We start from the raw sequence: 14,994 nt of genomic DNA on the forward strand, positions 1-14,994 counted from the left end.
AGGGAAGCGCTGCCGGCCCGGGAGCCAGCCCGGAGAGCCGGGTGCTCCCGAGGGGCCGGGGGGATCCCGCTGCCGAATGCACGGGGGGTTTGCGGTGTCCAGCCGGGAGTTTCCTCCCTGCTGGACACCTGCCCGACGTGCGGCCGTGCCGGGCCGTGCCGGGCCGTGCCCGCGCTAATCCGCGCTAACTGCTTTTGGCAGCAGCGGAGCAGCCGCCGTCAGCGCGGCGCACGCTGCATCCATCACGCCGCACAACTGCTGACACGCGGCTAACTAAGAGCACGATCAATTTGCAGGAAACTATTAAGCATTTTAAAGGATTAACAAATCTTCCTAAGAGGGGTGATGTATGACCCTAATTTTGTTTGCACAGGCCCTCCTCGCAGCAGTGCCAACCGCTCTGCTGGTTAAGCTAGCAGTGCTCCAAGGAGCTGGGCATCACGGGGACCTTGCAAGGACATGCAAGGACTACCTTGCATGCTACAGGTATACACCATGCACACTGCATGCGTGCCGCAGGCACACACCTTGCACGCTGCACACGTGCTGTATGGACACGCCTTGCACACCGCATGCAAACCGCACGCACACCTTGCACACTGCATGTGCACCATGCACGCTGCATGCACACACCTTGCATGCTGCACACATGCTGTATGGACACGCCTTGCACGCTGCATGCAAACTGCACACACACCTTGCATGCGTGTGCACCATGCATGCTGCATGCACACATGCTGTATGGACACGCCTTACACGCTGCATGCAAACTGCATGCACATCTTGCACACTGCATGTGCACCACGCACGCTGCATGCACACACCTTGCACGCTGCACACGTGCTGTATGGACACGCCTTGCACGCTGCATGCAAACTGCACGCACACCTTGCACACTGCATGTGCACCATGCACGCTGCATATACCCCATGCATGCACACCACATGCACAATGCACACCATATGCACGTGCACCATGCATGCACGTGCACACAGCGGGCACCCTGCACAGGGACACCCGTGATGCACCAGCTCCACATCTCGTCCCTGCCGCCTGCTCCAGCCGCCGCATCCTGCTCACCCAGCCCCGGAGTTTGCCTTGCTCTTTGCAGGTAATTTAACCACATGCATCTTTTAGAAGCCCGCGAGGCAGCCGAGCTCAGGGCACCTCAGCAGGGTTTGCTGCAGGACGGGCTGCACCTTTGCAACGAGCGAGCTGCTCTAGTTTACCACCTCAGGAATCATGCTCCTCCAGAGCACGCGAGGGCCCTTTCTGCGCACCAGCCCACAGCCACCTCCGGCTCCTGCACCATTCCCACTGCACGGCACCAACACAGCTCCCCCTTCCCTTCTCAATCCCAACAATGCTCAGAGCAATGCAAGAGGAGGCTTGTCCCGTGCCGTGGCACCGGTGCCCACGTGGCCTCGGCGCCCACAGGGCTCCTTACCCCGGAGATGTCGGCCACTCGGTGAATCGGCACCTCCTTCTTGCTGTGCAAGCCCTTGCCGTTCTTGATGGCCCTGCAAAGGAGAGGAGACACCAGCCGTCAGCACGAGGGAGCTGCCACCTCGTTAGCCTGCTAATCCCAATTAGCAGTTCCCCGACGCTCACCCAGCCTCAGCTCATACCCAACATCTGCCCTCACCACCAAATTCAACCAATTTGTTCCTGGAACAACGGGAGGAATTAACAGCAAGAGCAATGCACTATTGCATCCGTGCATCGATGCACCAGCGCACTGATGCACCAGCACACCAATGCACCAATGCACTGGTGCACCTGTGTGCCAATGCAGCAGGCACCGATGCTCCAGGGGAACCTGGAATCATCAGTGTTTCTTTCAGGGCTTAATCACGCGAAGCGCTTTCAATGCAAAATACCCCGGCAACCTTCCCATTCGAATGGAAATGAGCTTCTTCCAGGTTCAAATCTATCTGCGCTAAGTAGCCCGAGCGCGCGCTGTCTAGGGAAGCCATTTAGCAGGTGAAACATGAGCAGGTGCCGCAGGGCTGAGGTTCAGGTTCATCCTGGCTGGATTCACTGGAGCCGGGAGGCGCTCGGCGAGATGCCAGGGATCCTGCTCCAGGCGCCGCATGGGACGAGCGCCCTTAGCTCCCGGCCGGCTCAGGACACCGGCGACCTCCTGGGATTGACCCTTTTTGGGGGAGCTGAAGGCTTTTTGCAGAGCTCAGGCAATGCTTATCCAAAGCAACCAGGAGAAGCACCCACTTATGAGCCTTCCTCCTCGGAGCCGCAGGGAGTTTTGCAGCCGACGCGCTTGCGGGCCCTGGGGACGGCGGGCACGGGCCCTGGGGACACTCACCGGGCCTCGGCGGCCAGCAGCTCGTCGTAGTGCGAGGAGCGCTGGTCGTCGTCCTGCCGGTAGCGGATGACGGTGGCCAGGCCCTTGCTGACCAGGGCTTCGGCGATGTTGCTGCAACGAGAGGCGCGCGGGGCTCAGCACGGGCGGGCACGCGACTCGTGCGTCCCGCAAGCCCCCACGGGGCACACGCGATGGGGCAGGGTGCCCTGCATGGGGACACGGGTGCTCCGGGGCTGCCTCTTGCCCCACAAAGGAACTGGTGCTGCACAAGCCCAGCGGGAGCCCCAAATAGCCCTGGAGCTGGGGGTGATAAGTGACTGCAAGAAGGCTGCGAGCTGCAGCGGGCAGCAGCACTCTGCACGCCCTGCAGCCGGGGAGCAGCGCATTCGGGGCAAGCACGTGGCTTTGGCCTCACGTTGCACCATCCAAACGAGCTGCATGGTGCTGCACCACGTGAAGCTGCAGCTTCGGGACCGCACGGCATGGCATGGCACAGCACAAAACTGTATAGCATGGCACTGCATGATGCTGCCTAGCATTACATGGCACTGCACAGCACTACACAGCACTGCACGGCATTGCACATCCCTGTGCAGCATTGCACAGCATTGCACGGCACTGCACGGCACTGCATGGTACCAGATGGCACCGCACGGCACCACACAGCACTGCACAGCATTGCACAGCATTGCACGGCATTGCACGGCACTGCACGGCACTGCATGGTACCAGACGGCACCGTACAGCACCACACAGAACTGCACAGCATTGCACATCACTGTGCAGCATTGCACAGCATTGCACGACACTGCACGGCACTGCATGGCACTGCATGGTACCAGACAGCACCACACGGCACCAAATGGCACCGCACAGCACTGCACAGCACCGCACAGCACTGCACGGCACTGCACGGCACAGGGCACGGGTGGCTCAGCCCCAGCAGGATCCCAGTTGGAGAGGACCCTGCCCTAATCCCAGCTCCTTCCTCCAGCTCGTGGCCCTGCGCAGGGACACACGGCCGGGACACCCTGGGGACAGCCCGCGGTGCCACCGCGCTGCTCCACACTGACAGCGCCCCTCGCTCCGGGTGGCCCTATGTCCCCATCCCCAGACCCCAGCCCTGCTCCAGGGAAAGGAGCAGCGGGAGCCAGAGCCGGGAAGAGGGAGCAGAGGGGACGGAGGGCAGCCCAGGGCCTCCCGGAGGAGCCGCGCACGCTCCGCTCGCTAACGCGGAACAGCGGGAATGCGGGTGCGGGAAGGGGCTGCGCGGGACGGGGAGCAGCGGGGGCACCGCGCGCGCTGCAGCCCTGCAGCCCTGCAGCCCCGCAGCCCTGCAGCCCTGCAGCTGCTGCGCCCGCAGAGCGCGCCGGTGCCCACGAGCAAAGCCGCATCCCGGGAGAAGCCATCGGAGGCTCGGCCGGGCTCGGGGGCAGAGGCGCCGCGCTGGCCCGGGGACGCTGCAGGACGTTACGTAAGGAGAAGCGTTTTAAGCAGCGTTACATAAGCTACAGGCTCTCACCCAGCCCCGCTCGCTTCCCAGCTGCCGACGGCAGAGCCGCGGGACGCCGGTGCCACAACGCGTCTGCCGGTGACCCCCGTCCCCATCCCGCTCTGTGCCCCGGGCTGCATCCCTGCATCCCTAGGGAGCGGGTGCGGGATGATCCCCATCCTCATCCTGCCTCCGTGCCCGGAGTCGTGTCCCTTCATCCCGAAGGAGCAGGCACAGACGCTGCCTCGCGCGCTGCAATGCAACTGGTGGTCTGCAACGGGCGCTCTGCAGCGAATGCAGCATGAAGGGTGCTCTGCAATGGGTGCTCCGCAACGGGTGCCCTGCAGGAACTGCAGCACAATGGGTGACTGCAACGGGTGCACTGGCATACGTGCTCTGCCAGTGCACTGCAGCAACTGCAGCACAATGGGTGACTGCATTGGGTGCTCTGCAATGGGTGCTCTGCAACGGGTGCCCTGCAGCAACTGCAGCACAATGGGTGACTGCAATGGGTGCAATGCAATAGGTGCTCTGCAACGGGTACACATGGTAGGCACTCTGCAATGGGTGCTCTGCAATGGGTGCTCTGCAATGCGTACTCTGCAGCAATGCAATAGGTGCTCTGCAACAGGTGCACACGGTGGGTGCTCTGCAATGGGTGCGCTGCAACAGGCACTCTGTAATGGGTGCACTGCAAAGGGCACATTGCAACGGGTGCACTGCAGTGGGTGCGCTGCAATGGGTGCTCTGCAACAGGCGCTCTGTAACGGGTGCACCACAAAGGGTACATTGCAATGGGTACACTGCAGTGGGTGCACTGCAATGGGTGCTCTGCAACGGGTGCACTGCAGTGGGTGCGCTGCAATGGGTGCTCTGCAACAGGCACTCTACAACGGGTGCACCACAAAGGGTACATTGCAATGGGTGCACTGCAGTGGGTGCACTGCAATGGGTGCTCTGCAACGGGTGCACTGCAGTGGGTGCACTGCAATGGGTGCTCTGCAACCGGAGCACTGCAGTGGGCGCGCTGCAACAGGCACTCTGTAACGGGTGCACTGCAAAGGGTACATTGCAACGGGTGCACTGCAGTGCGTGCGCTGCAATGGGTGCTCTGTAGAGGTTGCACCGCAGCAGGTCCCTGGGCGAGCCTCGCCGCACCAGAGTCACATTAAAGTGTCACATTAAACCCCTGCTTCCTCCTCCTCCTCCTCCTCTCCTGGCAGCCTCTCCGGCTGAGGCACACGGGCACCTATTTGTCCCCAGCCCCGTGAAGGACAAGGTCACATTGGCACTGCCCCCGGGCTGGCACGTCCCCTCCGGCTGCGCTCGCCCCGGGCAGTGCCGCCCACTCCACGTTGGAGCCGTTGGAGCCGCCGGAGCGCGCGGCGCCCCCCCCGCTAAGCCCAGATTAAAGAGCGGGATGGGGAAGATGCGGATGAAAAGCTGGTTGCTGTGGAAAAAAATCTTATTAGGCCGTGAAATATAGTTTTTGCCACTTAAAAAGAAGAGCCGAGCAAAAAGTGGCCACTTGCAAGCGGCTTCCCTGCCCCCCGTGCTGCAGCACCACTAAATTTGTCCCAATTCCCCCCGAAAACGCAGCAGGAAGGGGGTGGCAAAGGAATCGTGTCCGCAGGAGCCCCCTCCGGCCACCCCAATTTTCCCCAATCCTGGACTGCTCCTGGGGACCGGCCACCCCTGAGGGGCAACTGCCTGGCAATGGCACTGGGGGGCTGGAGCCACAGGGGGCTGCGGGAATTGCGGGGATGCAGGATGCTGTGGGATGCTGCAGGGGGCTGTGGGATGCTATGGGATGCTGCGGGAATTGCGGGGGCTGCAGGATGCTGTGGGATGCTATGGGATGCTGTGGGATGCTGCAGGATGCTGTGGGATGCTGTGGGATGCTATGGATGCTGCGGGATGCTGTGGGATGCTATGGATGTTGTGGGATGCTATGGAGGCTGTGGGATGCTGCAGGAGGCTGTGGGATGCTGCAGGGGGCTGTGCAATGCTATGGGATGCTGCGGGATGCTGCAGGAGGCTGTGGGATGCTATGGATGCTGTGCAATGCTTTGGGATGCTATGGGTGTTGTGGGATGCCGTGGGATGCTATGGATGCTGTGGGATGCTGCAGGGGGCTGTGGGATGCTATGGGATGCTGCGGGATGCTGCAGGGGGCTGTGGGATGCTATGGATGCTGTGGGATGCTATGGGATGCTGCAGGATGCTGTGGGATGCTATGGGATGCTGCGGGATGCTGCAGGATGCTGCGGGATGCTATGGATGCTGTGGGATGCTGTGGATGCTGCAGGATGATGCAGGTTCCACAGGAGGCTTCAAGGCGCCAGGGGACACTGCAGGGTGCCAGGGGATGCCATGGGACACTGTGCCGTGCCATGGGATACCGTGCAATGCCAGGGGATGCTGTGGGATGCTATGAGGTGCCATGAGATGCTGTGGGATGCCAGGGGATACTATGCAATGCCACAGGATGCTGCGGTATCCACGGGACACCATGGGATGCTGTGGGAGACTGGGAGGCCCCAGGATGCTGCAGGATGTTCTGGGATACAACGGGATGCTGCAGGAGCCCACAGGATGCCACAGAATGTCAGAAAATGCTCCAGGATGCCCCGGAATGCTGTGGGATGCCTCGGGAGGCCAGTGAGCCTTCCCAAAGAGCCAAAGGGACACACAGCAACGGGACAGGGAACATCTGTCAGGGGCCTGGAACATCTGCCCTACGAGGAGAGGCTGAGGGAGCTGGGCCTGTTCAGCTGGAGAAGAGAAGGCTGAGAGGGGACCTGAGCAGTGTCTAGAAGTACCTCAAGGGAGGCAGTGAGGAGGATGGGGCGGCCTCTTTGCACTGGTGGCCACTGATAGGACCAGAGGAAACGGCCGGAAACTGAAACACCAAAAGTTCCCCAGGAACTTGAGGAAAAATTCCTTCCCAGTGAGGGTGTCAGAGCACTGGAACAGGCTGCCCAGAGAGGTTGTGGAGTCTCCTTCTCTGGAGATCTTCAAACCCGCTTGGACGCAGTCCTGTGCCACGTGCTCTAGGTGACCCTGCGTGTGCAGGGGTTGGACTGGATGATCCCTAGAGGTCCCTTCCAACCTTCATCGTTCTGGGATTCCATGATTCTATGATTCTATGACACCCAGGCAGGAGGTCCCTCCCAAGGTGGGTCACCCAAGGGTGCCGGGTGCCCCTCCGAGCCCGGCGCCCGGCGAAGCGCCCGCTCCGAGCGGGCAGCACCGGCACCCGGCGCCCACGCCGCGTCCCCGGCACCACGCGAGGCCCGGAGGCCCCCGCGGCGCCGTCCCCCCGGCCGCGGCTCCGCGGCTCCGCGGCGGGCGTGCTCCGCCTGCCAAGCAGCGCCGGCCGCCCCGGATGCCGGCCGCACAAGCCGGGCTTTCTTCCCGGCTCCCGCCCCGCACAGAGGCGGCTCTGTGTGCCGGCGCCGCGCGCTCCGCTCCCCGCCGCGCGCCGCCGGGGGCTGATTACGCCGATGAAGTCAACGCGCCCAGTGGCCCTGCAAATTCACATCAGGTTTGCGCCCAGCGCCGGGATGCAGCTCGGAAGTTATTTGCAAGCAATTTGCAGCCGGAGACGCTAAGAGCAGGAGGCAGCTCCCCGCGAAGCGCTCCTTGCCAGCACGGGAAGGAAAAGCCCTGGCGCCGCGCCGAGCACGGAGCGGGCTCCCGGTGACCTTGCACGCGCTGCGCCGGCTCAGCGCAGGGATGGGGCTGCAGCGCATGCACGTCCCGCCGGGCTGCGGGCATGGGGTGCCCCTTGGCATCCTCCTGCACATGCGGGTTGGGGTCTCCGGAGCCCAACTCGGTGGCACTTGCTCGCACCAACGTCCGCAGCTGGTTCCCATCTGCAGGGATGAGCCAGTCCCTCCTGCCCCTTCCCTCCTCCCTGGGGCTGCAGCAAGCAGCCAGCACGCTGCAAGCACCGCAAGCGTGCAGCCCCCGCCGCAGCAGGCCTGCAGCCGGAGGGCAAGCTCGCCGGGATGCCGCGGGCTCGCTCCACGTGCCGCGGCTGCAGCCGCGGGCGACGCGTGCGCAACCAAAGGTCACGCCGCGAGCGCCGTAGCGCGAGCAGCCACGGCAGCGGGAAGCGGCTCCCCCCGCGCAGCCTCCGCAGGCCTTGGACTAATGCAAAGGGAAAAAAAAAAGAACGAGCAGAGCTGAAGCACTTTGGGCGCTTTCCAAAAGAGCTGCTGGGGGAAAACAGGGCCGATGACAAATCCTCACTCGGCAGCTCCCGGAGACGCTGCCATGCGGGCGCGCGCGCTCCCGTGGCAGAGATGCAGCAGGAGCCGCGGCGGGGGCCGAGGCGGCCGTCGCGAGCGCCCCGGCGCAGCGGCCGCGCGGGGACGGGCACTTACATCCCTCCGATGGAGACGGTGGCACACGTGCGCTCGGAGAAGGCGGGCACGGTCTCGGTGGCGCTGCTGGCCGGTCGGATGTAGTCCACGGTGACGTTCACCTGCGCAGGACAGAGGGACACGGTGTCAGGGTTTGCAAAGCGCCACCAAGCCCCGGTGCCTCAGTTCTTGCACTGCAGCAGGCGTGCAAACAGCGTGCAGTGAGCACGCGGGGAGCAGCGCGCTGTTTGCAACGCGTTTCGGCACTGAAACCCCGTCCGCCCGTCCCCGTGCAGGTGTCACCTCCTTGTGCACCCGCAGCCGCACCGGGACCCCTGGCCACCCCGCTGGTACCACTGCTGCTCCCAGGCTGCTCTGCCAAGGTGGGGGACGGTCCCTGGCGTTTGCTGCATGTCCCAAACCACTGGCACCGGGTGCTGCTCCGAGACGCGGCGCATTCCCACATGCACCGTCCCGCTCGGAGCTGCAGCTCTGGCTGCGCTCATGCAGCGCGAGGCAGAGCCGGCCTCGAGCGCTGGAGAGGAGGCTGCGCTGGAGCTGCCGGGGTTTTAACCGAGCACAGAAAAGGGGAGCTCGGGGGCTCCCCAAAGCCCTGTGATCACTCGCTGGCTCACACCGTGGCCCTAAGCGCGCCCGAGCAGCAGTGCTGGAGCGAGCCAGGAGGCTGCAGCGGTTCCTCCCTGGGGAGCTTTCACCAGGGAAGGAGGTAGCAGGGGCTCCTTGTTGCCCCCGGCCGCCCCGCGCGCTCGGGGAGCTGCGCTCAGCGGGGCTGCAGCGGCAGAGCCGCCGCTCGCCACCCGTCAGAGCCTGGACGCGGCGCCCTTCCCATGACTCCGTCCTCGGAGAAACCCAGGGCACGTTCAGGACGGCGCATCCCGAGCGCAGACCTGCATCTCGCAGCCCTCCGGCCGCATGGGGCTGCAGCGGAGCCGCGGTGCAGCGCGGAGCAGCAACCCCGCGTGCCCCGTGCGCCCCGCGGCAGCGAGCAGCCCGTGCCCGGTGCCGGCGTCGATGGCGGCCGTCGATCGGCGCCTTTCCAAGGTCAGCCGCAGTCAGGGCGAATTAAATCACTCGGGCGCCGCGCTCGCTGCAGGAGACGCAGCCCCGCACCGCCCGCGCGCTCCGCAGCGCCCTCCCCAGCGCCCCCCGTGTGCGCTGCGGGGCTGCAACGGGGACGCCCGGAGACCCCCGCAGCCCCATGCATGCTCTGTGCGCTGCAACGGAGCAGCCCGGATCTGGCTGCAAGGCAAGCGCGCGCCGATCCCGCGGCACGGCGCAGCCAAGTGCCCTCGGGCCCCTTCCCGGTGCCTGCACGTGGCGGGAGCTCGCAGGGGAGGCAAAAATATCCGCCGGGAGCGCGCGAACGAGGAGGGCCTGCAGATCCACAGGCGGCTCCGGCGGTAATTATAGCAGCGCAAGTCTGGTCTGCCACCCACCCCTGCCATCTGCAGCCGCCGCCGGCTCCCGCGCCGGCCGCAGCGCGCACAACACGCGGCGACACTGCGCACGGGGCCGCGTGGGGCAGGGACACGGCCTGGCCGTGCAGCCACCCGCCCACACCTGTGCCAGACCCTGCAAAACCGCCGGGTTTGCAGCAAAACGTGCTCGGCAGAGCCTGGTGGAACCAGGAGCAGCCTCGTGGGGATGCGCAGGGAGCCGGCGTCCCCAGGCAGGCTCCCTCGGGGGAGAAAGCGGCCGAGGAAGAGGAGCTGCAAGGGAGGAAACGGCCGCGATTCCTGGACGGGAGCGGAGCCGCCCGTGCGCCCGCTGCCTTCGCCCTCCCCCGTGAGTGCGGAGCCGCGAGCCCCGCGCGGCGTCACGCGCCGGGTGCGCTGGCAGCCGTCCCCGCGCTGCTCGCCGCAGCCGCACGCGCTGCAGGGAGGACGGGAAGATTCCTGCCCGCTTTGGCAGCTGCGAGCTCTCCAGCAGCCTCGGCGCAGCCTCCGCGCGCTGCTCGCTCCGCAGCGGTGACGCAGCCCGGCGCGCGGGCGCAGCTCCCTGCAAAGCCCCACACCGGGCGGGCTCGCCCCCGGCACCGGCTCCGGCACCGCAGGATCCGGCTCGCTCCGGTGTCACTTCCCAGTCCTTCCCAGTGCCCCTCCTGGGCAATGCACCGCTGCAGCAAGGGGCTGCATGGAGCCGTGGGGCAATGCACGCAGCCTGTGCACACCGGGCTACAGAGGATGCTCCCCAAGCCAGGAATCCCATTGCTGGGAATGCCCAGACCCTTGGCAATGCCAGGGTGGGGATTCGGGACCGGGATGCGTGCCGGGATGCGCTGCTCCCTCCCCTGGTTGCTAAGGCAGGAGGCTTGTGCAGAGAAAGAGGCAATCCCAGAGCAAGCACCATCTCACAGCAGCCACCCCAGGGACGCGCTGCAGCGAGTTATCTCGTGCCATCTCCCTCCACGCGGGTGATTAATCCCCCCAGCTAATTAGCAGAAGGGCCAGGAGTGCCCATTCAGCCTCTGTTCGATTGCCTGTGTCACGGCATAATTAAAAAAGCTGCTCCATGGCGCCGGGATCGATGGCAGCTCCATGCGCGAGCCGGCCCGCGGCGCGCACGCACCGGGCGTTATCCTGGCGTGGGAGCAGCTGCCTGCAAATCCACCCTGCGCCGTGGCCACTAAACGTGGGTGGGCAACGGAGGCGGTGGCCACGGCCACATATCCTGCTGCGGGGCACGTTGCAGCGAGGGGGCTCGCTGGGGAGGGTGCCCCTCGCTTGCAGGGGTTGCACCAGTGCTGCAAGTGCAATCCTGCACGTTAGAGAGCAGCCTGCATCCTTGCGGGGTTGCATCAGTACTGCAAGTGCATGCATTGGGGAGCAACATGCATCCTTGAGGGGTTGTATCAGTACTGCAAGTATGCACATCGCGGAGCAATCTGCATCCTTGGGGGGTTGCACTGGTGCTGTGAGCACAAGCACACATCTGGGAACAACGTGCATTCTTGAGGGTTGCACCAATACTGCAAGTGCACGTGCTGGGGAGCAGTGTGCATCCTTTGGGGTTGCACCAGGACTGCAAGTGTGCACATCGGGGAGCAGTGTGCATCCTTGGGGGGTTGCAATGTTGCTGCCAGTGCATGCATCAGGGTGCAGCATGCACTCCCAAGAGGGTTGCACCAGTGCTGCAAGACAAGCACACATCGGGGAGCAGCATGCATGGCTCGTGGGGCCCCGGCCAGCAGCAGGGAGCTGCAATCCTTGGAAAAGGCAGGAGGCCGGAGGCTCCGGGTGCAGAGCCACCTCTCCCGACGGGCTCCCCCAGGCCAGGGGCTCCAGTAGCCACCGGGCCAAGCGAGAGCAGCAAAATCCCCTGCCCGAGCCCAGCAGAACACGCGAGCTCTGCTAGAGGGAGCGGTAACGCGCCATAAACCTCGGCGCTCCATAAAGCTCCATGCTGCTTTGATGAAAGAGCAGGAGAGGAAATATATCCTATCCCATCCATCTCGAGGGCCCTGGGAATTCAAATGTGGTTAGCGGCCGCCCGGCCCCAGCACTAACGCGCTGAGCACCGCGCCGAGCGCGGGCGAGCCGGCCGTGCGGGGCCGCGGCGCAGGAAGCAGCCGGCGCCACGGTGATATTTCTTCTTGTCCCTCCGGTGCTTCCTTGGCAGCGAGGAGGGATGCAGGGAAGGAGGGGGGTATTTCTGGAAGCAATTCCAGCAGCTCCATTTGGCAGCAGAGGCCCCGGTGCAGCCGCTGGATGCAGCGGCAGAGCCCCGGATGGATGGGGATGGAGGGGATAACTGCCTGGGATGCAGCAGCAGAGCCCCCAGTGGATGGGGACAGAGGGGACAGCTACCTGGGATGCAGCACCAGAACCCTGGATGGATGGGAATGGAGGGGACGGCTGCCTGGGATGCAGTGGCAGAACCCTGGATGGATGGGGTTGGAGGGGATGGCTGCCCGGGATGCAGCAGCAGAGCCCCCAGTGGATGGGGACAGAGGGGACGGCTACCTGGGATGCGGCAGCAGAGCCCCAGATGGATGGGGATGGAAGGGACAGCTACCCGGGATGCAGCAGCAGAGCCCCAGATGGATGAGGACAGAGGGAACGGCTACCTGGGATGCAGCGGCAGAACCCTGGATGGATGGGAATGGAGGTGATGGCTACCCGGGATGCAGTGGCAGAACCCTGGATGGATGGGGTTGGAGGGGATGGCTACCCGGGATGCAGTGGCAGAGCCACAGATGGATGGGGATGGAGAAGACGGCTGCCCGGGATGCAGCAGCAGAGCCCTGGATGGATGGGGTTGGAGGGAACGGCTGCCTGGGATGCGGCAGCAGAGCCCCCAGTGGATGGGGACAGAGGGGACGGCTGCTCGGGATGTGGCAGCAGAGCCCCAGATGGATGGGGACAGAAGGGACAGCTGCCCAGGATGCAGTGACAGAGCCCCGGATGGATGAGGATGGAAGGGACGGCTGCCCGGGATGCAGCGGCAGAGCCCCCATGGTCCCTCTCCGGTCCCCACAGAGGTGCCCAGCCGCCACCACGAGCCATCGCTGCAGCGCATGGTGGCATCGGGGGTGTCACGTTAGCCGGACACCGCGGCAGAGCCCGGAGCAGGAGCAGCCACCGAGGCAGCAGCTGCGATGCCAGGCAGGGACAGCACCCAGAGACAAGGTCACCCCATGTAGGGACAGCACCCAGGGGAACAGGTCACAGGTGCAGGGATGGCACCCAGGGCACAGGGTCGCAGGTGCAAGGATGGCGCTCAGGGAACAAGATCGCCCAGTGCAGGGACAGCACCCAGGGGACACGGTCACAGATGCAGGGATGCACTAAGGGAACAAGGTCACAGGTGCAGGGACAGCACCCAGGGGACAAGGTTGTCCCATGTGGGGACGCACCTGGGGGACAAGGTTGCCCCGCGCAGCGAATTAGGTCGCAGGTGCAAGGATGGCACTTGGGACAAGGTCACTGGGGAGGGCTGCAGCCGGGGCACACGGTTAAAGGTGCAGGGACTGCACCGGGGGACAAGGTTGCCCAGCGTGCAGAAGGCATCCGGAGGACACAGTCACCTGTGCCAGGAGGTCACCTGGGGGGACAAGGTCACCCTTGCAGGGACAGCCCCCAGGAGACAAGGTCACGGGTGCAGGGACAGCACCGGGGGGGTCTGCAGGGGTCTGCAGGGGTGGGAAGCTGCGGCCCCACGGACGCCGGCAGCGCGTGCGAGCGCGCGGGCCGGCCGCCTCCCGCGAGCCTGTCGCTTCGCATCAGCCCGCGCGTCCCCGCGAGCGACGCCTCTCGTCATTAACGCAGAGGGTTTTTTTCCTCGCTTTCCTCAATCACATTAATCCGAAGTGAAAAACGTGGAGCTGACAGAGGAAATATTTATAATGCAGACGATGCAGGAGCAAAGGAGCCCGGGCGCCCGATTCCCGACGCTCCGCTCAGCACCGCGGCCGTCCCGCATGCACCGGCCACCCCGCTTTCCATAGGGATTGGCACTGCTTTCTTCCCATCTCCACAGCCCAAGTGCCCCCTGCACGCTCATCTGCCTCCCTGCAGCCTATTCCAAGTCAGGAAAGTTGCCGACTTCCCAGTAGGAAAGTCTCACGAGCTGCTTTTCTTTTTTCTTATTTTATTTTATTTTAATATATATATAAACAGGGCTCTAAAATGGCAAGATGCAATTAGGCATGGCAATAGCCCTCGACGAGCAGCAGTGAGCTGCCGTGCCACCAAGGAAATTGATTTTATTTGACCATTTTACGAGTGTTTGAAAATTGCATCCTGAGCATGTGCCTCGGTCGTTAAGCGCACATTATGTTCCTCGCTCCCCCAATTGCTCTAAAACAGCCCAGAGAAATATGCCAGGGAAAAAAAGGGAAAAACAGTGGCGCAGGTTGGCAGCGTCCCTGGGACAGGGCACGCGCATCCGTGTCCTGCATCCCGCGCGAGCCCCAGCCTGGGCTGTCCTGGGAGCATCCTACAGTGCCGGACTTCCCCGGCCCTCTCCGAATCCCGTTTTCCAATCCGTTATCCCGCGAGCCCCGGCCCTGCCGCCTACCTTCTTCCCGATGAGCTTCTTGCGCAGGAACTCCCGGGCCTCGAACATGTAGGGGATGTCGTAGAGCGGCCGCAGCTTGCGGTTCTTGTCCTGCGGCACACGGGGGAAGAGGCACGGCGTGAGCCGAGCGGCGCCATTCCCTGCGGGAACGCTCCCGGCACGCGGCGCCCGCCCGCACCGGCACCCGCGTCCTCCCCGGCCCCGCTGCATCCCCGGGCCAGCGCGGCCGCTGCAACGCAGGTGTGCGGAGCATCCTGCCGATCCCATGCTCTCCCATTCCAAAGCAGGATCCCCGGTGCAATCCCACCCTGGAGCCGGATGGGAATGTCGGAGCAGCCTCCCTGGCACTGCCCTGTCCCTGCTGTGCATGGCCCTTGTTTGGGAGCTGCTCGCTAGACAAGCGTGTTATTGGCCTGGGATTAATGGGATAAAGTGCTGGGAAAGGGGAGCAGAGGGCACCCGGCTACACGAGCTCCCCGAGCGACACGGATTTTCGGGACTGAAGCATCATCCATCCGGGCACCGCTCCGGGCAGCACCGGGCTCCAGCGGAACCGCAGAGCAAGTATCACCGCCCGCCTGTCTAAGGCTTTGCACGGGCAACGCGCTGTGCAAACACTAATTAATCCTCGCTAACGAACTGCAGATTTATTGCTTGTTTAAGTGTCTATCTGGCACAGGCTGTTAAATTCCTAATCCCACTGAACGCCGCGGTGGGAAGGGGCAGGAGGAGGGGGCCGTGCGGGCAGCACTGGGGACAAGCGCCAGCTC

The 14,994-nt window shown here is 64.2% G+C and overlaps 1 protein-coding gene across 1 annotated transcript in view; it reads right to left on the bottom strand.

The window, feature by feature from the left end:
* The window catches only part of SND1 (staphylococcal nuclease and tudor domain containing 1), an 85,931-nt gene that overhangs the window by 45,803 nt on the left and 25,134 nt on the right, over positions 1 to 14,994 (bottom strand). Inside the window, exons 11-14 of the mRNA XM_088535216.1 lie at positions 14,225 to 14,314; positions 8,207 to 8,307; positions 2,324 to 2,434; positions 1,448 to 1,520 (exon numbers count right to left, since the gene is read on the bottom strand). Coding sequence (XP_088391342.1) covers positions 1,448 to 1,520; positions 2,324 to 2,434; positions 8,207 to 8,307; positions 14,225 to 14,314 — 375 coding nt within the window. The remainder of the gene's footprint in view (positions 1 to 1,447; positions 1,521 to 2,323; positions 2,435 to 8,206; positions 8,308 to 14,224; positions 14,315 to 14,994) is intronic.

Source organism: Tinamus guttatus, unplaced genomic scaffold, assembly GCF_059628265.1.
Source record: "Tinamus guttatus ecotype Peru unplaced genomic scaffold, ASM5962826v1 Tinamus_guttatus_pri_ptg000619l, whole genome shotgun sequence".
NCBI lineage: Eukaryota > Metazoa > Chordata > Aves > Tinamiformes > Tinamidae > Tinamus > Tinamus guttatus.